Below are 22,151 nucleotides of genomic sequence, written 5' to 3'. Positions count from 1 at the left end.
TTGTGATCTAACTACACAGATTTATAGTAGAAAAGAGAGTAGAAATCAAGCCTTGTAATCTAGCACCTCTATCTATCTAAACAAACTGCTCTGATTTGTGTTTGTTATATGCCACTGATTATGTATGGGTATAAACTGCTCTTGTTTATGGTAGAAACAGAGAGCACTGATTATGTATGTAAACAAACTGCTGAGCACTGATTATACTTGTGATCTAACTACTCAGATTTATGGTAGAAAAGCGAGTAGAAATCAAGCCTTGTAAGCAAAAATGAGGTCAAATATTTCTCATTCATTAATAGCTTTACTCTTCTCACAGAGTTCTAATAATAATCGTTATCTAATGATTTTTCACAAAGTGGTAAGGAAACATATAACTTGGACAAATCTTTCCATTTGCTGTGTCAATCCGATCCAATTTGTGTTTCAACTCTTTGAATGGCAAGTTGGTATAAATCTTTACATTTGCCAAGTCGAGCTGATCCAATTTGTTTTGTATTTTGAACGGCAAGTTAGTGCCGGAAATGTAGAGCAATTCAGTTCGACGAAGGAAGTACAAAAATTAGGGCAGGAGTTATGGGAAACGTAATTCTAAAAGTGCGCAAGAACAAGTTACTTTCCAGGTTTCCCCATAATAAAGGCAGCTCAGCAGTTTTGACACTTGGAAGTCCCACGGCAAATACATCACAAGTGGAACACTTTGTGAAAAGTAATATCTCATTCCAGAATTACAACTGTTCTTGCAGCTCACTAGTGTGCATAAAGAAACCAAAGAACTCAAAACTCAAGAGACTAGATTTTTGGAGGAGGAACATGGGTGTAAGCTGAGGTTCAAAGCTTTTCAGTGTGTCAGTGTGCATGAAATCACATAAAAGTATTATAAGGTCCTGTGAAGAGATGAAGATGGCAACACGACTAGTACCTAAAGTCACAATTTTCAGCTCATTCCACACAAAAATTTCTAACCTCAAGAACTCATTTTCCAGCTCGGGTCTCCCACTTTTCTAAGTACTTAAACATATTCTTCTCCCTTAAACTCAGGCAATTCATCTCTGCAAGCCTAGAGTACGTCAAATTTTCAAATTTAGCAAACCCGGGATAACCCTCCAGCATTCTCTCTATATAGTAACAGCAATGCACCTTAAAGTATGAAAGCCTCATCCAAGCTTATCAGAAACGATAACTTAAGATTCTAGTAAACTGGAAATAATGTCTGGGAAAAACATGGTAATTACCAAATTTGGGAAACATTTTAAGTTATGAAGATCAAATAAGCCATACAAACAATTAAAAGCAACATTTGCTTGTTTCCCTCCTTTTAAGGCATGTTTCAAACCCCTCCATTTGTCCATTTTAGGATTCAAGAGGCAAGTCTTAATTTCATTCATACATAGAACCGAAAGACCAAGTATTAGGAAGAGAGGCTCCGCCCGAGTACATAATATAGAATGCCTAACCCATGGCATACTTCTGGGTCCAGCTCCTTGCAGTTGTCTCATACTTGTTCTTGTCAGTCTTGTACATATGAGCAATCTCTGGCACCAGGGGATCATCTGGATTCGGGTCCGTCAACAAAGAACAGATAGAGAGTAATACCTAAAATGTATAGAACCATTTTTATTCGATTCAAGATGATCATGAAACCCTTCTAAACATATCAAACCTTACTAACTGACAATGACAACTAAAGAAGAAAAATGAAAATGGGTTCAGAGGCCCATATATCAGGCTCCCTGTCACAAACAATAATTTTCTTGATTGACCTCTAGATGAAAAACATGATCAATAATGTGTTCAACGGAGCTTACCAGTTCATATTATAAAAATCACCACCTTAAACTCAATGCCGTTATGCAGTCACTTTAATCATGGCTTGTTCTAATTTCAAAGCTCGAGCTCTAGGGTACAAAATACTAACCTTGGAAATGGTTAGCGCAGGGCTCCATTGTTCCTTCAAAATGTCAAGGCATATGCTTCCATTGCTGTTTATATTTGGGTGGAAAACCTTCGTCCTAAATGCCACCTGCAAGATTATCCACCAGAATGTGAGACAGAGAGAGACAGAGCATCTCAAGTTTGAACCTCAAAGATTAAAGAAAAAGAAATACAAAACCAATGAAATAGGGTAAATCAGATCAGATTTCTACAGAAGACAGCAATTTTAATTTCTATTAACTGGTCAATTTTAACTGAGTCCTTTGCAAATATGGCTGAAAATTCAAAATTTTATACAAATGGAACTTGGAGCGGGAATCCGAATTCTCTTTATATTCAAATCTTGTAGCACTTCCTCTTCCTAAAGGCCACCGTGATATATCCCTAAAACTCTCTGGTAAAGAATGGGACCTAGACCCGTCTCATACCAGAAGAATTCTGGTCAAATCTTCCCCCTCAAGAATTCAATTAATTTGATTATTAAGATGCTTGGAAGTATGTATTTTATTATTAAAATCAAAAAATTCAAATATCCTTGGTTTATTTATTTCGCCAAAGAATTTGATTAGGAACTCCCAACTTGGTTCATGGATTAATTGGCTCCATTTGGTCTGGACATTGAAATTATTTCAGAAGATATTCTTAATGCACTCTTCATGTTATGATGATCTTGAACAATCTCAGTCAGAGTAACAATTCCATCTATGTATTTAATGACAAAATTTGCCACATCTTCAATCATTGCTTGGCAATATGTTAATGGCTTATTACAAATGTTAAGCATGGAACTCCTTGCCTCTATCACCAATATGCCTCAAAATGGTAGCCAAAGTTCAAATATGCTCATATTTCTACCCCTCAATTTGAGAAAGTTATAAGAAATTTTCATCCAACTTCTTCCGACATCAAGGTTGCTGAATTTAAGGAAACAAATGCACTAATGGCCTAACAAGGCAATAATGCGACTTAAATGGGGTGAAAGTACACCACCTGAAGCTTAGGTTTTAGAAAATAAAGCACATCCTCAACCCTCTCTCCGATCCCAACTGGAAAATATTATAGAAACTAATGGTGGAAATGTAGAAATAAGATTTGCTCCATCTAGGAAATCTTTAGATTGTTAACCCAAATAACAATTCTCTATTCCTCAAGATCTTCTACTCCTTGGGCTAGAACATTCCGTACTGCAAGAACCTCTTTCAGACCAAATTCGTTCCAAATCTATCAGTTCTAAAAATCATGATGGCAGGAATAAGAACCAAAGGGAATGAGATTCCTCAGCCCCTCTATAAAGAAACAAAATAAGATTACATAAATCTTTTATCAATCACAAAAGAAATTCAAATAGATAAACAAATGATACAACAACATAAAGAATAAAGACAAACTCTTCAAACAATTACGACAATAATTGAAATAAAATAGGCGTTCAAGAGGGGAACACATCCTTTATACAAAAGTGGAGCTAGGGATTAAGATCCCAAAGAAGCCAAAAAAATAATTAAATCTTCGGAAAAAGAACAGGACTTCCTCTTCACATAACTGAAACGAAAGCGTATGATGTGAAGTTTCAGAATCGCCGTGGGCAATTCTTTCCCTTCGAACATTCTACTATTCCTCTCCTTCCAAATGCACCACCAAACAATTCCGACATATGAAAGAAGAATATTACAAATGTTTTGCAATTTCATCCAATCTTGTATCCCTTTCTTTCAGTGGAAAGAAATGTGGTATGACAAAGCAGTGAATGTAAGTGATATGCCTACAAGAACATTGACTATACTAAAACCGAATCTATTGACCATAAATACATGGACTGTACTACAAACTGAATCTATCCATCATAAATGCAAGTTTCAAATGATTTACATGCAAGTTCAAAAAGCAAATATTGCTTATAGGTAGCAATCTAAATTTTGGGTTAGCTCCAGTTGCCATATTTAGTCCACTCATTTTTAGGTTTAGCAAGAAAATGGAAAAATCATAGTCCGTCATTCTACCATCTAAAAGAGTTTGAATTGTTCACCTTTTATTCCTCTTTTTTACATCATTCTTTCTAAGCAATAAATATGTCAGGCTAACATTTTGCATTATAACTTAAACACGGCAAGCGAATGAGACATAAAGGACTATCAAATAAGTAAGCCAATGAATGGTTCTTGAAAACAGTGCACGTTATAAACAAATTTTTAGACCAACAGACTAGGTATTAGAGCCATTAGAAACAAATTTAGTCCAAAAACAGTGCACATTTCAAATTAAACAACATAGGCTGTCAAACATCCCAAGTCGCAAACAACTCAAAATGGGAATGGGAAAAAGGATGGTCATGAAGCATGCAGACAATTACAGTACATGAGGAACTTTACAATAAAGAATCAGTGTGTTTAAAACACCTTAGGTGGCTTGAATGGATAATCTGGAGGAAAATGGATGGTAACTAAGAAAACTCCACCAGCATAAGGACTGTCTGGAGGACCCATAATTGTTGCTTGCCAGTGAAACATGTCCTCGGCCACTGGACCTGAAACATACATAGAAGAACAAGGATAACAATTAAAGTCATGCCTTTGAAGTTCACAGCTGAATCTTGTCTACCTTTGAAGTTGGGTCTCTGCTTTTTGTTCTCTCTGTTTACTTTTTACTTTTTATATTAAATGCAATTACGCTAAAGTGTTGGGCTTTATTTTGCCAATAATAGGTTGTAGACCCAATAAATCCAATATAAGAACAAAAAACACGATTCTTCCGAATTCCAATCCTATTGATCCTACTGTTATCATTCTTCCAAGTGATTGTCATGCGATCCGGATCTGAATTCTAACAACCATGATATGAAGCAAAGCATCCAAATCGATCTTTGGTTGCGTCCTCTGTTGATGAGCAACATATCTCACAAAGGGGAGGAAAAGGATGAGGTTGCCGCAACTGACACTCAGAATAAAAGGCAAAGACCTTCCCCCCACCAATTCCTTGTAAAAGAGGAAGGAATCGCAGTGCTTAATACATGGATGGAAAATAAGGTGGTGACATTATCCCCCAATAGCTGGCCCAATGCCTTCAAAGAAGATACACCAAGACCCAATCTACTGCCACCTTCACATGTCGCCCAAACATCCACTCATTGAATGTTGGACTTTGAAAGACATATATCAAAGGAAGATGAAGAGAGGTGAACTCAAGATTACCGATAAGCAAGTTAATCGGGACCCATTTCCCTATCATGAGAAGGCAAAAGAAGAATTCATTTCCAATATGCAGTAACTATTGGAAATGAAGTTGACGAGATTCAAATAGAGGACCAGGAAGCATCAAAAAGCATACATGTTATTTTGATAATATAATATCACTGAAACATCAATGAGAAATACAGTATGCAATTGTATTTTTCATAAAAAGTTAAAAAGGGAATTCAAAAGCTGTATTTTGCTTCGACGTCTTTGCATATAGATCCTTGATTACAGCCTCTGCTACACTAGGATCACCAATCGGGTATCCCTTCAGTAACACAGCTCTGAAAGCCCCAAAGAGAAGATTGCTCGATGGCCTGCCCTAAAACTAATGCTTATGCAATAAAAACCTTCAAAACATGACTCCAAAAATAGGTTGCAGCTTTGAGAATATTTGTAGAGTCCCTTGCTGATATGTGTCCAACTACTTTACGGTCTTCACCTTTTGATCTACACAAAGATGCATCTGAACTAATTTTGACCATTTTATCACCATGAGGAAGCCAGATTAGCTTTTGGTATGTTGATTGATTTACAAAACCTTTCATGCATGACTCCAATCCTTGACCTTTTGGCATGACAATGAAAACCACCCCAAGGAACCGAGTTGGAAAATGACTCGGGAATGACATGTCTGGCTACTAAAAAAGGGAAGACCTTCTAAAGGAGGAAAAAGGATCCTCATCCACCAAACGCAGAAGGTCAAGGGCCGCTAAAAGTTAAACCCAAAACATAACACGAATTTCGCATAACAAACCCAGATATCAAATTTTATTTTATTTTATTTTTATCTTTTTATAACTAAACCCAGATATCAAACTTGAAAACAAGTACAGTAATTTACACAAAGGGTAGGGACGAAAATAAAATAATCAACTACGACTTTGAAACGGCAACACAACATTAGAATCTCATCAAAAACAAAAACTACCAGCATAAATCAACCAGTATTACCTCACAAATACTCGTTGGATATATACACATATAGATATGAATATGTACGAATAGGTCTATACTACTATAGACGCATGTATATATATATATATACATATATTAAGGTATAGGAAAGGTGATACCAGCGCTGCAAGATGTAGGAGGATCCTTCTGGAGATCCTTGAGTTCCTTCAAGATCCGCTTAGAAGCCATAGCGAGACCTGAGTTTCAACAGCTATATCAGCTCAGATCGAGATCAGCAACCGTTAGTTGATTAAATATAATAGACACACAACTCTACATACACATATACATATACATATACATATACACATACACATACACAGAGAGAGAGAGAGCCGCAAGGAATGAAAATTGTACCCGAGGAGGATTAGATTAGATCAGATCAGATCAGATCCTCCCTCTGTCTTTTGGTTCTTCGGAGGGACTTTATTTTCCTTTTCCCGGTGGAAGGAGAAGGAAAGGCGGAGGAAATGGTGATTCTGTATGGAGACGACTTCTATAAAATCGCCTGCTCTCTCTCTCTCTCTCTCTCTACAACTCTGATATCTTTCCAGTTTCGACTGCATTCGTAATCGTTCCTGATTGGATTACTGTGTGCTGTGGGCTCCACAAGAGAACATTTCCGCCGAAAGGGGTCGAAGAAAAGCAAAGGAAATTGTTTCCATTGGAGTGCTATGTATAAGTAGACGATGTCGTTTGAGGTTCACAATGACTGGATTTCAACTTGTTTGAGTCGGATCCAGATAAATGGCAGCTGGGCAGCAGAACTACACTATCGTATACAGCTCAACGGAGTGAATAAAAATAGTTGGAACCGTGAAATCCGTCAAATGAAACCATTGTTTCTTTTAAAGTTGGATTTCGATTTTTAAATCACAAATTTATTTTTCCGATTTTGGTTTCTAATCCAAATTCATTATGTATATATATATATTGGTTTTTAAACCAAATTCATTATGTGTGTATATATATATATAATATTTATTTATTATAAATTTTTTTTTAAAGTTAATGTAATTACTCACACACCGTACCTCTACCAAGAATCCCAACCCCCCTTTTGAAATAAAAGGGATAATACTGTTGGGCCAATTAGTCCTTTGGTATATACATAATAATATTGATAAATAATAATACTACTAACATATATCACAAACTACACACAAATACACAAAAAATAAAGTTACTCTCAAATAATTTTTTACCTTTAAATTTCTTATTTATTTAACAAAACAAGATGACAATTCATTTACTTTTAGATTACAAATATATTTTATTGCTTAGTGGAGAGGTTTATTATTACTTTTATACTAATATAAACTTATATTTGCTTTGATAAGTCAAATTTATGTAATTCGTTATTATTATTTTTTTCTTTTGAAAGATGTAAAAAATAAATAATGGTTCAGAATCTCACAGAATCAGCCTTCCATGATTTGGATTTCTATTTTTTTTTAGGAACAGAATAGGTTCGATTCCAATTTAGACTATAATTGTACCAAATTACATCATGCACAATCCCAATTTTGTATGCCTAGCTACAAAATTTAACATATTGGTAATATTAGGAAGCATTATTTTGGTATAATTTCTCTTTTTGTTAGAGGAGATGACAGGAGTTGGGCTCCCATAATAGAATTTTCCTTTTTTTTTTTTTTTTTTTTTTTTGAGTCTTCGTAAATATTTATAAAATAAAAATAAATTAATAATCCAACCAACGGAGCTAATATCACAATTCATCTTATCACACCAAAGAAAATAAAACAAAATTTTCTCACAAACTTAAATAGTTTGGTCAAAAATCTATAAAACAACAAAGACAATTTATTACAACCCAAATGACTCTATTCAATATCAAGAAAGAGAATATAGATTTACCCAAAAAAAAAAAAAAAGAAAGAAAGAAAGAGAATATAGGGGAAGCATCGCTATATATATATTTTTCTTAATTAAATAAAAAATTATTTATATCTTTTTTTCCTCCTTAATTTTGTACACTTTTTTTCTCAAGAAAAAAAAAAATCAAAATTCTTTCTACTAATTTTTTTTTTTTTTTTTTTTCCCTTCTTTGAATTTCGTTTTATTTCATTCTAAAAGTTCAAAGAATCAAAGAAATTATTTTCCACTCTATTCTTCTCCCTTCTTTCTATTTTCTCTCTCTTCACGTCTTCTAAAAGTTCAAAGAATCAAAGTAAATATTTTCCACTCTATTCTTCTCCCTTCTTTCTATTTTCTCTCTCTTCACGTCCCTTCTTTTATATGCTTTTTCCTTCATTTCAAACACAGTATTAAAAGACTGCAAATGAACCAAACTGTTAAAAAACAATTCAGGCTCATTCGTTAAGCAAACTATCCAAGCTCGAGCCCAATTTTTTGACTTGTTTAATAATGAGCCGAATCCGAACAATATTGAACTTAGCTCGACAAACATAAAATTTTAATCGATTTATTCTCAACTCATATAAATAATCACAATTACAATTATACTTAAACCCATATCATAATGCTGACCCATAATTGTACTTCGGAAGTCCAACTTATAAGCCCATATGCATTTAAAATTAAAAAAACCTAATATCTCCAAACTAATACCCACCTCAGCCCTAACTTTTCTCATTCTTGCCGCCGCATCCCTCTTCTCTCTTCTTCTGGTGTAGGCTACATCTTTTGCAGCCATGTGATTTGTGAGGAGATGGTCAACAACGCGATGGGGACAAAGGAGAGGATCGATGAACAAGGGATGAAGTCGCTTGGCTTATAAAGTCAAGGTTTGAACTATATACTTGGATTTCTGTATATATACACGGATTCTTGTATAAATCTGGTTTGTATATTTCTCCTTAATATAAGATATATATATATACACACTGCCAATTAGTTGATTGGATAAAGATGCGATAGCCACCACCATCGTCTCCTACACCACCAAACTGCAACCACTGCCAATGGCAGCGTCGAGTCCAAACCGACGATGGAAGATCAATAACCGAGATCATGGGGTCAAGGTCGGAAGAAAAACCCTCGATTCACAGAGATTACAAGGGTCACTATCTCGACGTCCCTTCACGGACTTGCCTCATGAAGATTCTCGAGAAATAAGGTATCTAGATTGTTACTGAACTTGAATATTAGCATTGTTTGACTCAATTTTATCTGAATTTTGTACCAGTGATTTTTTTTTTTATATGATTTGGTATTTTTAATTTTTCATTTAAATGAGGTTATATCATGAATAAAGTTGAGATCAGTGCTTTTTTAAGAATATGTTAACAACAGCATTGATGGATTGCTGCTTTGAATCCATTTTCGTTTAACACGGTCACCCTGTGGTATTGATTCATCCAATTGTTGATAACACTTGTCCTGGAATGTATAATATGGTGTGAACCTTGCCGTGTAATTTTTATTTTTATTTTCTCTGATAAATCAAGGTGGGTTTTTTCAGGTTGAATCATTTTTTTTTTTTTTTTTTTTCTCTCTGATCTCAGCGGCATTGTGACTTAATTCCTAGATTGAAAAATTAATTTTCATTTGGATTTTGAGCTCTTTGCGAGTATGGTTAAATCTTAATTTCATTTTAATGGAGTTTGCTCTTTAAATTTTTTTTTTTTTCTTTTCCCAGAGAAGGAATTCTCACTTCCTTGTGTGTTCTTCGATTGTGTTCACCATTATTTTGTTTCTTACTTTATCATAGACTCAGAACTAAAACACACCCCTCAAGTCTAGTTTTTGATGGCACTACTGACCCCAATGTTGTTGAGTGAAATTAAAATAAACCAAACTTGCCCTTCCAACTGCTTCTTTAACGTTTCTGGAAACAGTGGGGAAGCCTGAATTTTACTTTAGTGAGGCAACCATGAACAACAATATGATAAAAATAAATAAAAACTTTAAACCAAAAAACAATAAATAATAAAATTTAAGAGTTTTTAAATGAGTGGAAAGATAAATCTACTTCCATTAAGTGATTTATCCAAAAATAGAAAGGTCCAGACAATTGGATTTTTTTTTTGGAAATGGGATGCAGTTATCCTTTGATTACATTGATTCCTATTTCTCATCCAAATTATCCTTTGATAACATTGATTCCTATTTCTCTATGATATTCCACGATCAAGACAATTGCTTGTATCCCGTGAAACCATTTCATAGATGTTGATATCACCAGCTCCCCTGTTATCAGGTCAACAACTTATTTGACCTTCTTGCACTGGACATACGTCAACCCGCATACATGGTCTTATGACTTTGCAGAGACCTATTCTATCCTATTAAGGCAACACTCTTTTGTCTGAAAAAGAAGTTTTGATATGGGAGTTGTTTGATCAGACTTCTCCAAAATGCTGCCATTTAGAAGGGTGAAACATAACTGCATAAAAAATAAGGTAAAGTGCAAAAAACCCAATCCGGCAACCGGCCGATCAATTTCTAACACATGCCTTGCACATGAGAGCCCAAATTTATCTAAATGACCATACAACCCTTATTGAATGTAAAAGACCATAATACCCTTGAAAGACTGTTAGACCCACTTAGTAACTAAACAAGCCCTAACGTCTATAAGTTCCCCCAATTCACTCCTTGTTCTTCCTCCATTGATCTGTGGTGCTCCACTATGTATGGCATCCCCCTATCCAATTCACATGAGCAGGAAGGGCTGGAGGAAGTATTACCGGAGAGTGGAAATATTGGGAGAGATGACATATTGAATAGAAAGAATGAAAGCAATAGTACGTTACTGGATTGACCAGCATGTGCTAACTACTCTACTTCCCTATTTCTTGCTTTTTCATCCCCTTATTGGTGCACTCTTTCCCTCAATTCACCGATAGAGAAGAAAGAGATAAGCAATGACCGGACTAGACCAATGAAAGCGGAGACCCCAATTCCTTGCCGTAATAGCTTGACGGCGAGGCGTGTTTTACCAATGGCGACGAAACACAGGCAAGAAAGTCCGCAAACGATCGGCATTTGATACGGTGAAGCAGTGGACGGCAACGAGAACAAAGGTTGTCCATTCAAATTGAAATCACAGGATGCATGTGAATTGATCTGACAAATTCTCCCTCTTAACACTCTGTTCGCTTTTCAATTCAACCTCATCTTCTTCCTCTGTTTTCGCGAAATTGTGATCAATCCAATCCAATCCAATCCAATTCCAGTGCTGCGATTTTCATTTGCAGGGTCACACTCACACTTGATCGTGCATTCACGTAACAAGAAGCTCATGGCTTACCCTCTTGCCTAGGCCACTATCGGCCTAACTCACCCTGCTCAAATCGAACCCCCAAGGTTTCTCTCTCTAAACAATCTGCTTTCTTCTGGATATATGGATATGTCGGCTTCTTGTCATCTTCACTTAAAAACTATCAGATTATGGACTTCTGATTTATACTTCTCAGACAAAGGAGTAACTGTAAATGGCTTGTATATGGGTGTATACGACGTGAGTAAGGCGGTGGTTTGGTGAAGGGGAGAGATAAGGTTGGGATAGGTGTCCACATTTTAGTGGCTCTTGTGGATTACAGTGGTCCCACATAAGCTTACCAATTTTAAACTTATTTCTAAGTCTTAAACGACACTTTTCACCTAAAGGGCAAAATAGACTTTATGAATTTCTGGTAAAGGGAGGTAACCGGAATAACATTCTCTGTCCTAAAACTAAACTAAATTCATAGCTGAGGGGTTATTTGTAGTTCGAGGGGTAAGTTGCACTTGAGGTATAGTAGAAGGGTCTTGCACTTTACCCTAATAAATAAATAAATAATTTATTTTGGTGAGGAACTTGTTGAGCCGGCGATAGCATATGTCCTCTTTTTTTCTTTTTTCTTTTTTCTTTTTTGTTCTTTAATAAGGAAAGTAATGATAGGCAAGGATATTACATAATTTGAAGTGTGGTATTTTCTTTCCCCTAGTTGATACTCACCCCCTCTCGGAATTATTTGCACTCAAGAGGAGTCGAACCTTAGACTATGCTTCCTGAGGCATTTTCTATAATTAGATAACTTATGCTACATACTTGTAATAATATTATCCATAGAATTTTTCTTGCATAGTACTGTCTCCCTTTTTAGTGAAACTCGGTTCTTCTCATTGGAGTATCATTGAGCATGCACCTAGATTTGGTCATTCCAGTTGTGTACATTTATCAAACTCTTTTAATTGTTTGAACTACTGTTGAATTGTGACAAAGCGCCTTCCCTCTCCCCTGAATGCTGCTTCCTTACTAGCACATGAACCCATATTTTTGCAGGTTTGAGTATTGTGCAGCTGCTTATCTGCTGAAGGAAGTTCAGTTTGAGGAAGTTGATCTGTAATACCATTCACTGAGAAAGGATTTTGGTCCTTATGAAGTAATTATTCCAGGTTTTGCACCCAAAGATTTTTTATTTATTTATTATTATTATTATAGTTTTATATCCAAAGGTCTATGTCAATGTCAATGTCCCATGTAATGGTCAGTTTCTCTCTATCATACTTGTACTATTTTTATTATCTGAATGTGTCATATGATGATCTCTCTATTGTGAATTAACTATTATTGTTAGTATTATTTTAGTGAAAAGATTTGGGGATTCTGAACCTACTAGTAGGTTTTTGTGTTGTAGGGCAGCAATGGTCCTCAAACAGGTCCAGCGTAGAGATTGAAAGCGGTGCTACATTATCTTTCCAATCTCTACGCTGGACCTGTTTTAGGATCATGTGCTCAAAATCCCCAAAATCTTTTGCCAAACTCTAAAATACAAAAATAATAACAATAATAGTTAATTCATAATAGAGAGATCATCATATGGCACATTCACATAATTAAAATAGTACAAGTATGATGGAGAGAAACTGACCATCCGATGGGACATTGACATGGACCTTTGGATATAAAACTGTTATAATAATAAATAAAATCTTGTAATATTGAAGAAGATAAATCAGATTATTTTTCTAACTACTGGGTGTGTGACATTTTCCATTGTTCCTTACTGATTCTTTCATCACTGCAAACTGGAGGTTCTGCTCAGCCTTAAGCTCAACTTTACCGGATATTGTAGCTCATCATTTGAAACTAAATTTTTTGTGTAATTGTTTAAACTTCAAACATATTTCATATGAATGATTTTATTTGTGAGTATTGAGATCTTCATATCCAAATGTAAAATTATTTTCCAATGAAGAAACTGCTCGTGACATTACTTGTTTGGGAAATTTTGTGATTCATGTCCTTGTAGAAGTAACATAGAATGGTAGCAAGTCGAACTTCAAGTGAACAATAAACTCGAGTATAGCATTGTGCAAAAAAAAAATCAATTTCAACGCGCAGCCCAGATTGTGTTCCTAGATTGACAAGTCTGAGACTGAACCTTCTTGGTGAAACCCAATTTGCTCATAAACTATCGAGTATGAGGCCTTTTTGGTCGAACACGCTAGGTTCCTATTCCATCCTGCAAGGTTCAGCAACCTTCGTGTGAACATCATTGTTGCTTCATGCTTGCTTATGTGCCCATGACAGGTTGTGTCAACTGTCAAGCCCCTACATCCAAAAAGAACAAAAATTGTAATTTCTTTCTTTCCTTGGAAGTCGAAACAAATTGAGTTCCACAATCCTAAGGGGCTGGAACTGTCCCAGCATATGAAACCCAAAACACAGAACTATTCAAAGCAAAACTAACACCCACTCATGTTAAGAGTACAGCCTTGACAACCACATATATCTAGAAGGTATTAGCATAGTTAAGGACTGAACCTACCATCAAGGAAAATAGAACATCAAAAATATTGACCCAAAACGTCGGTCATGACGTCATAGGACTTTACAACAACCTATATCTATATCTAGAAGGTGTTAGCATAGTCGAGAACCGGGCCCACCAGCAAGGAAAATAAAACATCGAAAATATCAGCCCAAAACGTTAGCTATGACGTCATAGGATTGCCGGAGACGACGGAGCACAACATTGCAAGCACCAGAAACGTCGGACTCCGGCATAGTGCTCAGATGCAGCAAATCCACTTCCCATCGCAAATTTCACAAAAAGAAGCTTCATAAAGGATCATCCAAACAGATCCATCTCCGGCGATCCAAAAAATCATCCATTCGCTGAGACGGCTCAAAACATGAGATCGAAAAACACAAACTCTCAATTAAACAAGAGAGATTCTGATAACAGAGATCTTCGAGGAGACAAAACGGCACCTCCACACTCCCAGAGAAGGGAGCAGGGAGAAGAAAAACGAAGGGGAAGAAGGGGTGGGTTTAAGAGAGAGAGGGTATGGAGAGAAAATTAGAGAGGATTGACACTTCCCCACTCCCATGGGAGGGACTGGGGGCAAATAGAGGGAGAGAACTAAGGGAGAGGGGAAGAGAATTTGGAATTAGATAGATATTATTTTTGTATTCTAAAACTTCTATATTATTATTTTAATTAACCCTATTAATAATACATTGGAGCACTATTTATATAGAATAGTTGCAAAAGCACCTTTTGTGTTCTAAAAGTGTCATATTCATGGAAGAAAAAAAGTAAAAACAAATTTTACTTCTACTCGTGTAACACGTCTTTATTGAATCTGTCCCAGTGGGCGAACGTACAAACACATAAAGAGAGACTAATTCATTATTCAGCATAAATAATCAAAACCACATACTTCTTAATAACCCAGTGATCACAAATTAATACAGTCAACCAACCCGACTTTGACATAAAGGCTGGACCAGATAGGTAAACTAGTCTTAGGTACAACTGTACAGAAGAAAAATAAGATACAATGACGACTCTACTAATTTAAACCATGTGCCTAGCCCTTCACACAAGAATTGTTAAAAAATATTTTTGTCACAACCAGATTCTAATAAACAAGAAGCTCACTGTAAAACAGAAGAGGATCCTATTTTAGGAGCTGGTGGTGTCACGGTTGGGGTTGGTGTTGAAACCTCCGATTTTGTTTCAGATGGTGACGGATTACCAGTATTGACACGTCGGATATCCTCCATCATCTTTACAACATCCACCATCTTTGGCCTCTGCTCTGGCATTCTTGCTGCGCAAGCCATCCCTACCTGCAACATCTCTACCATCTCTTCCTCGATGTTAGGATACCTCAAAAGCTCTAAGTCGAACACTTCTGCTGTCCACTCCTCTCGAACTACAGAATTAACCCACCTGACTAAGTGGACAACTTCTTCACCGGTTGTAGCATGGCTGGGGGACTTCCCTGTGAGAAGCTCAAGCAACAAGACTCCAAAGCTGTAGACATCAGATGCTTGGGACGCTTTTCGGGTATCTGTTACTTCAGGGGCTCGATACCCTATGCTCCGGATGACTGGTGGAGCCATTGGGCTCATCAATGTTGCTAAACCAAGATCACACACACAACCGTATTGTTGAGTGTTGAGGAAAATGTTTGAGGCTTTTATGTTTCCATGGACAAGGTTCCCACCATTGCTTGTGTGGATATGAGCAATGCCTCTTGCTGCACCAGTTGCAATTCGTAGTCGGGTTTCCCAGTCCAAGGGAACCCGATCCTCTCCTCTTTTTGCTGCAAAATTAGGGATGTGTTAGAACATAATTGCATCATTGTGACCAAGAACTCTCTTCAGATATTACAAACGACATTAATGGAGGATTAGAAGATGCAGGATGATGAAATGTAGATCTTATAACAAATTCCAAGGCATGGTAATAAGTTGTGATACAAGATTTCATAACAGTTTAAAGTTTATCCTACTAAAGAGCGAATAAGAAATATATGTGGAACGTCAACCAATTGCTGATGTGACATATCAAATTTCTCTCGGAGGAACTAATTTCCTCCATGGCTTGCAATATAAAATCCTTGTTTCAATTACACAAACTTGAAATCCTGCACTTTGTCAAAATCTTTCAAGTACTATAACCAACTTGAGTATAGCAAATTATGAATTGGAAGATTATGTAATGCCTTGCCACTTAAAAGCTAAACACGAAAGGGATACTTAACATTTTAAATTGTCATTAACATGTGCTACTGGGGAAAAATGAGCTCCAAGGAGTATTGTTGAGAACAAGTCCGGCACAGAACTGGATGGGTACACAAACATACAGGTCAGAACAGATGAGGTCTCTAAATCACGGTTTGCATTTGTTTAAAGCATGCATGTTCCAAAGAAAGCATGGTAATTTTGAAACTAAATCATGGTAATGTCTTTAACCCTACATAGCATCAAAACACCAATTTCCTTAAAGCATATATATTACAATCAAACGATGAACAGAATTGATAAAATTGTTAACAAAGTAGCAGCAGCGAAAGAGATTGAAGATGTTTAACATACCATGTAGCATTGCCGATACACTGCCCTGATTATAATAGTCATATACCATGAGCTTTTCATCCTTGGAATAATAATATGCCCTCAAAGCAGCTACATTCTCATGCCTGATATTTCCAACAACCTCCATCTGCTGCTCAAAGTCCCGTCTCGCTACACTCACTTCTTTCAATCTCTTTACTGCAACAGTGGTTGCATCCTCCAGGGCTGCCTTATACGTAGTACCGAATGTTCCCTTCCCGAGCACCTCAGCAGAAGCCCTCAACAAATCTTCGAGGTCAAATGCAAGATTACAGCTCCCAAAGAACATGAGCCTGCTATTCCCATCTCGGCTCCCAGAAGCTGCCTTCTTTACAGATCCTTCTTTCTTCAGAGACTTTGCAGGGAATCCATTTTTGCCTTCTCTATTTGAGTAGCAAACAACCAGCAGAACAGCAAGTGCCACAAACGCCAGAGTACAACTTCCGATTACGATCCCCAGAATAGCTGATTCACCGAGCTTTTTGGATTTCTTTGATGGTTGAGCATTAGGTGGAACAACCGGAGGAAGTGGAGGGACTGAAGTTTCCATAGAAAAATTGTTACCGACAAAAGCCCAACTAGGAAATCTCCGAAGAGATTGAGGGACAGTGCCACTCAGATTATTATTGGATAAATTTATAAGCTGAAGACTAGGGGTATTAAGATCAGGAATTTCACCAGAAAGTGAGTTGTTAGCAAGAATCAGAGCAGTGAGGTGTGTCAAATTTGTAATTGAAGAAGAAATACTACCATTAAACGCATTGTTCGATAGATCAATAACGGAGATATTCTTCCAAACCGAAAAATCCAAAGGCAAAGGGCCAGAAAATTTATTGAATTCAAGATACACCAAAATTAAATTTCCCAATTTGGAGAAATCAGAAGGAAAAGGACCAGATAAGCCATTGGATCTTAGACTCAAGATCTGAAGAGCTGATAGGCGGCTAAGAGTGTTCATCGGAATTGGGCCGTTTAACCCTACTGCCGGTAACCGGACGGCGATGATTCTGGAGTTGCCATGGTTACATGTCACTCCAGTCCAGTTAGTGCAGGCAGAAGTACTCATATCCCAATTTAGAGGGCGTGAGTGAGTAATGTTGTGGAGAAAATCAAGTAGGGCTAGTTTATCATCAAATGGTTCAGAGTTTGCAATCGATAGAAGAATTCCCAAAAAGAAAATTGCCGGGAAAATGAACTTGAAAGCCATTTTCTCACTCAATCAAAGATCCAACAGCTCACACAAAAGGGTCGTTTTGTAGAAGTATATCTGGTTTTTGCAAATCCTTTCGCATCTATATGAATTTAGACAAGGAAAAAGCAAAATCAGAAACTGAAACAATACTCAATCATATACTACACTTATATACATTTTTCAAAAATAAAAAATAAAGCCGTTTTCAGGAAATTTACAGTAAAAGTATATACTTATGAGGCTTTAAATTGACTGTTATGGTCAAAAGAAACGAAAATTAATTGGGCTTTTATAGAAAGAAAAAAAACAAAACAAAACAAACAAACAAACAAATAGAGCTTTCTTCCGACCGTTTACTCACCTCTGCTCCTTCAACTGTTTCATTCCACTGTTTGGCATGTGAGAAAACAATAGAAACGGAAAGAAAATTTGCACTCTACTCTTTTCTTTTCTATGGGTGACACAATTGGGATAGAAAGAGGAAAAAAAAAAATAATAATCAATTGGACTGTATTAGGCTTCAAATTGTGGCTCCTAAATATGAAAAATCTAAGGATTCGAAGCTTTGGAGTTTTTTTTCTTACATTTTCTCACCAAACAAACATAGCTTTTAAAAGAATCGACAGTTTCAGAAGAAAATGAACTGACCTTAGTTTCGAGAAGGATCAGATCGAACCAATGCCCAATTCTTCACTCTCCAAAGCTCGTAGAAAAAACGACCAATCACACACACACTCTCTCTCTACCGGAATTAAACTAGGGCTCCTGAGGATTCAACAAACGGCAGTTACAGTACGTTCTCACCATCATTTCGGAATAACAGTTAGAGAGAGAGAGAGAGAGAGAGAGAGAGAGGAGAGAGCGTACTTGACGGTGATGATTAAAAGTGGCCTGGTTTTGCTTGCGGAAACAGAAAGCAAAGAAAATATTTTAATGTTTTAGGACGCAATATGTGGAGAGGTTTTAGAAAAAAAAATAAAATGCTATTATGTTAAGTTTCAAATTGCTTTGAACAAATATATATATATATATTTAAGAAAAAGAAATTAATCTATATACTTTGCATGTGAATTTTGTATAATATTAATATGAATAGTAATAGTTGTACATACATATTTCTCCACCCTCTAGAAGTGGTTGACTTCGTAATTTCTTCGTCAAGCAAATGCTAACCTTAGTCCTTGGATAATAATGATGCAAGAGGAAACCAGTTAAATAAAAATAATAGTTGTTTGAATATCATTTTCAATTTTTTTTTTTTTTTTTTTGTTAGGCCTAAATGCTTAAAGTGTGTATTATTTTCTTTCTTCCTACTAAATGACATATGATCATTTTTTTCCCTTTTTTTTTAATATGATAATTCAAATTAATTTAATTTTGCCATACAAAAATGTGTTTTGTTCTACTTATAATATAAAAAAGTCTAGTCCATTCCATAAGACTGTTAACAAGGATGAAGAATAGAAATTTATAGCATAAGACTTTTAACAGATTCACATATTTCATATGTGAATGTGTTGTTCCTGTTTCGTTGCCTCTATATCAATAATTTTACTGTAATATCAAAGTTCGAAAAAGAATAAAGAATAAATCATCGTTTTATCTTTGTTTGTGAATATACAATTTATGCTTAGTTGCTTTTGGAGAAGGGGTTAATAGTAGTAATATATATATATATATATATATTGGCTGAACTAAAATTAGGTATAGTAAAAATAAATAAATAAAATTTGGAATGGAATTGAACGTACCCAAGCCTATCCCTGAATTCCCCAGTGTTAATTGTTGTGTTAAAGTTCGAAAAGAGATGAAGAATGAACCATCATATACTTGATTGATAAGCATTAATTAATTTAAGGAAAAAATGAAAAGTGATTAAAGCTTGACATATTTTTGAACCCTAAGTGTTGTTTAAAATTTTCATGCGTATAGCATCTAAATTTTTTCTGAATTAATACAAAAATACTATATGTTACTGTTGAATTGAATGTCCATTCCATGATTCCAGCAGTAGAGCATTTAAAATGGTTGTCCAGTTTAGGAAGCTTTGGAACATGAGATGAACGTAGCACGTGCAATTTATTAATGGCTCTACTATTGGTGCTATATGAGGACAAATGCAGAGGACACATCATGAGGTCCAATTAAAATGACAATATCCAAGGTTCATTATTGCTAAAATATTCTCTAAATGTCAAATTGTGTGAACTTTATATTAATACTCAAATTTCTTTTTTTAAACATGGAAAATGTCACATTAGGTCTCGAAGGCTGCTACAAGAATAGTCATATGGACAGCTAGGTCCTTGGTTAAGTTATCAAACTTTTGACTTATAAACATTTTGTAATTACAAGCAAGCTCTGCAAATATGCCACATATTTTAAGTTTTGATTTATCCATCACTCACTCATGCAAGCCTTGACTTTCCCCCTATGGGGGATGATTTTTAATACCAAGTATTTTATTTAATACTATCTCCTCTTTTTCTTTGTAAAAAAGTTAATAATTAATTGTGAATATCGTGTATTGAATGTGATTATTTTATTTTATTTTATTTTAAGTCCTGATAGAAAATCTGACAATAGGCAAATAAGTCTGGCGGTTTGATTATATATATATATATATATATATATATATATATATATATTTAATAGTGATGTCGAAACTCTTATAACACTCCGCGGTCCATAGTGTACCACCTGTAATTTCCCTATCCAAGTGTCCAACATGGCCGAACAATTATCTAAAAATTTTTTAGGAGTAGCTCAAGGGGGCTCAACCTTCAATTTTCAACTCTAAATGTTTAATATGTAGGTAAAATGATTCCTAAATCGATTTGTCAAAATAGATTTATTTTGCATAATGATTTTTATTCCTTTAATGCAGGGGATGAGATCGAACCTTTAACTTATCTACAGTACAAAATGGATAGAAATCATTTCAATTAGACAAATAAATTTGAAAAATCCATCCATATAACGAAAAAAAAATATATATATATATTAAATACTGAGGATATGGTGCCAAGGGGATCATCTCACCCTTGAATGTTACGAGACCCACCACCACATCAATGATCCAAGAGTTACCATTGCCCTGAGTACTATTTTTTGAAATATTTAATATTTATCTTTACTAAATATGTAATGCGAAAACATTAACTGACATAATATTGCGTGTTACTATGTATTGCGTGTTACTACATAATATACAAGCAAGCTCTGCAAATATGCCACATATTTTAAGTTTTGATTTATCTATCACTCACTCATGCAAGCCTTGACTTTCCCCCTACGGAGGATGATTTTTAATACCAAGTTTTTAATTTAATACTATCTCGTCTTTTCCTTTGTAAACAAATTAATAATTAATTGTGAATATCGTGTATTGAATGTGACTTTTATTTTTATTTTATTTTAAGTCCTATTAGAAAATCTGACAGACGAATAAGTCGGACGGTTTGACTATATATATTCTTTCTTTCTTTTTTTTCCTTTTTTTTTTTATTAATAGTGATGTCAAAACTCTTATAACACTCCGCGGTCCATTAGTGTACCACCTGTAATTTCCCTATCCTAGTGTCCAACATGGCTGAACAATTATCTAAAATATTTTTGGGGGTAGCTCAAGGGGGCTCAACCTTCAATTTTCAACTCTAAATGTTTAATATGTAGGGAAAATGATTCATAAATCGATTTGTCAATACCCATTTATCTAACATAATGATTTTTATTCCTTTAATGTAAGGAATGAGATCGAACCTTTAATTTATCCATAGTATAAAATGGATAGAAAACATTTTAATTAGACAAATAAATTTGAAAAATCCATCCATATAACCAAAAATATATATATATTAAATACCGTGCCGTGGGGGTATGGTGCCCAAAGGATCATCCCACCCTTGAATGTAATGAGCCCACCACCACATCAATGATCCAAAAATTATCATTGCCCCTAGTACTATTTTTCGGAATATTTAATACTGATCTTTACTTAATATGTAATGTGAAAACATTAACTGACATAAGATTGCGTGTTACTATGTATAATGTAGTAGGACACTCAAAGTAAAGCTATCATATTACATACTGTATATATCACATGCCGGTTCGCTAACTCAAAGTTGAAGTCCCCACCAAGGAAACATACAAAGGTTAAAAGCGAACTTCCAACTAAAATGTTGAATGAGTATTTACATAGTTTTGCTTATATATTCTCTAATATCCAACCTTTTTTATTTTTCCCTAAACCTAATAATTTAAAACTACCATGAAAGTTGACTATTGCTATGTGTTACAAGAAAGGCCCTATGATAGCACTGTCTATTAGCTTCTTGTCATGTTCACATCACATTCAGGGTTGAGAATTGAGATTGAAAGAATTAAGTGCCATGTGAAGCGAACCACCACATGATGTGTCCAACAAAATGCTCTGCCGACCATTGCTAGGAGACTAGACCACTAAAGTGTAGACCTGTCAGTGGATTGGATTCGGATCGGATCGATCAAA

General features: G+C 35.5%; 2 protein-coding genes and 1 long non-coding RNA gene across 6 annotated transcripts; 1 reads left to right on the top strand and 2 right to left on the bottom strand.

The window, feature by feature from the left end:
* Window positions 1-1,167: 1,167 nt before the first annotated feature.
* On the bottom strand, window positions 1,168-6,691 carry LOC132312720 (ubiquitin-conjugating enzyme E2 10). 2 transcript variants are annotated; one of them, XM_059811198.1, is made up of 5 exons: window positions 6,442-6,691; window positions 6,242-6,319; window positions 4,332-4,459; window positions 1,919-2,023; window positions 1,168-1,596 (listed from the first exon to the last, which is right to left on the bottom strand). In XM_059811198.1, exons 2-5 carry the CDS (start codon window positions 6,309-6,311, stop codon window positions 1,453-1,455), a joined length of 447 nt encoding a protein of 148 aa, XP_059667181.1. In that variant the 5' UTR covers window positions 6,312-6,319; window positions 6,442-6,691; the 3' UTR covers window positions 1,168-1,452. The 2 variants fall into 2 exon arrangements, with proteins under 2 accessions (XP_059667181.1, XP_059667180.1); XM_059811197.1 differs by having other exon boundaries at window positions 6,480-6,691.
* A 2,000-nt stretch (window positions 6,692-8,691) lies between these two features.
* On the top strand, window positions 8,692-13,322 carry LOC132312722 (uncharacterized). The gene is made up of 2 exons (XR_009483317.1): window positions 8,692-9,222; window positions 12,376-13,322. It is a non-coding gene; the product is annotated as an uncharacterized LOC132312722 (long non-coding RNA).
* A 1,423-nt stretch (window positions 13,323-14,745) lies between these two features.
* On the bottom strand, window positions 14,746-18,627 carry LOC132312716 (probable inactive receptor kinase At4g23740). 3 transcript variants are annotated; one of them, XM_059811192.1, is made up of 4 exons: window positions 18,506-18,624; window positions 18,287-18,403; window positions 16,429-17,738; window positions 14,746-15,653 (listed from the first exon to the last, which is right to left on the bottom strand). In XM_059811192.1, exons 3-4 carry the CDS (start codon window positions 17,651-17,653, stop codon window positions 14,980-14,982), a joined length of 1,899 nt encoding a protein of 632 aa, XP_059667175.1. In that variant the 5' UTR covers window positions 17,654-17,738; window positions 18,287-18,403; window positions 18,506-18,624; the 3' UTR covers window positions 14,746-14,979. The 3 variants fall into 3 exon arrangements, with proteins under 3 accessions (XP_059667175.1, XP_059667174.1, XP_059667176.1); XM_059811191.1 differs by having other exon boundaries at window positions 18,287-18,627; XM_059811193.1 differs by lacking the exons at window positions 18,287-18,403; window positions 18,506-18,624 and adding an exon at window positions 18,000-18,247.
* Window positions 18,628-22,151: the final 3,524 nt, after the last annotated feature.

This window comes from Cornus florida, unplaced genomic scaffold (genome assembly GCF_030987335.1).
Source record: "Cornus florida cultivar Cherokee Brave unplaced genomic scaffold, ASM3098733v1 CherokeeBrave_3.0.0_Hap2_Chr06, whole genome shotgun sequence".
NCBI classification, from domain to species: Eukaryota; Viridiplantae; Streptophyta; class Magnoliopsida; order Cornales; family Cornaceae; genus Cornus; species Cornus florida.
This window is presented reverse-complemented; position numbering and strand designations above follow the sequence as displayed.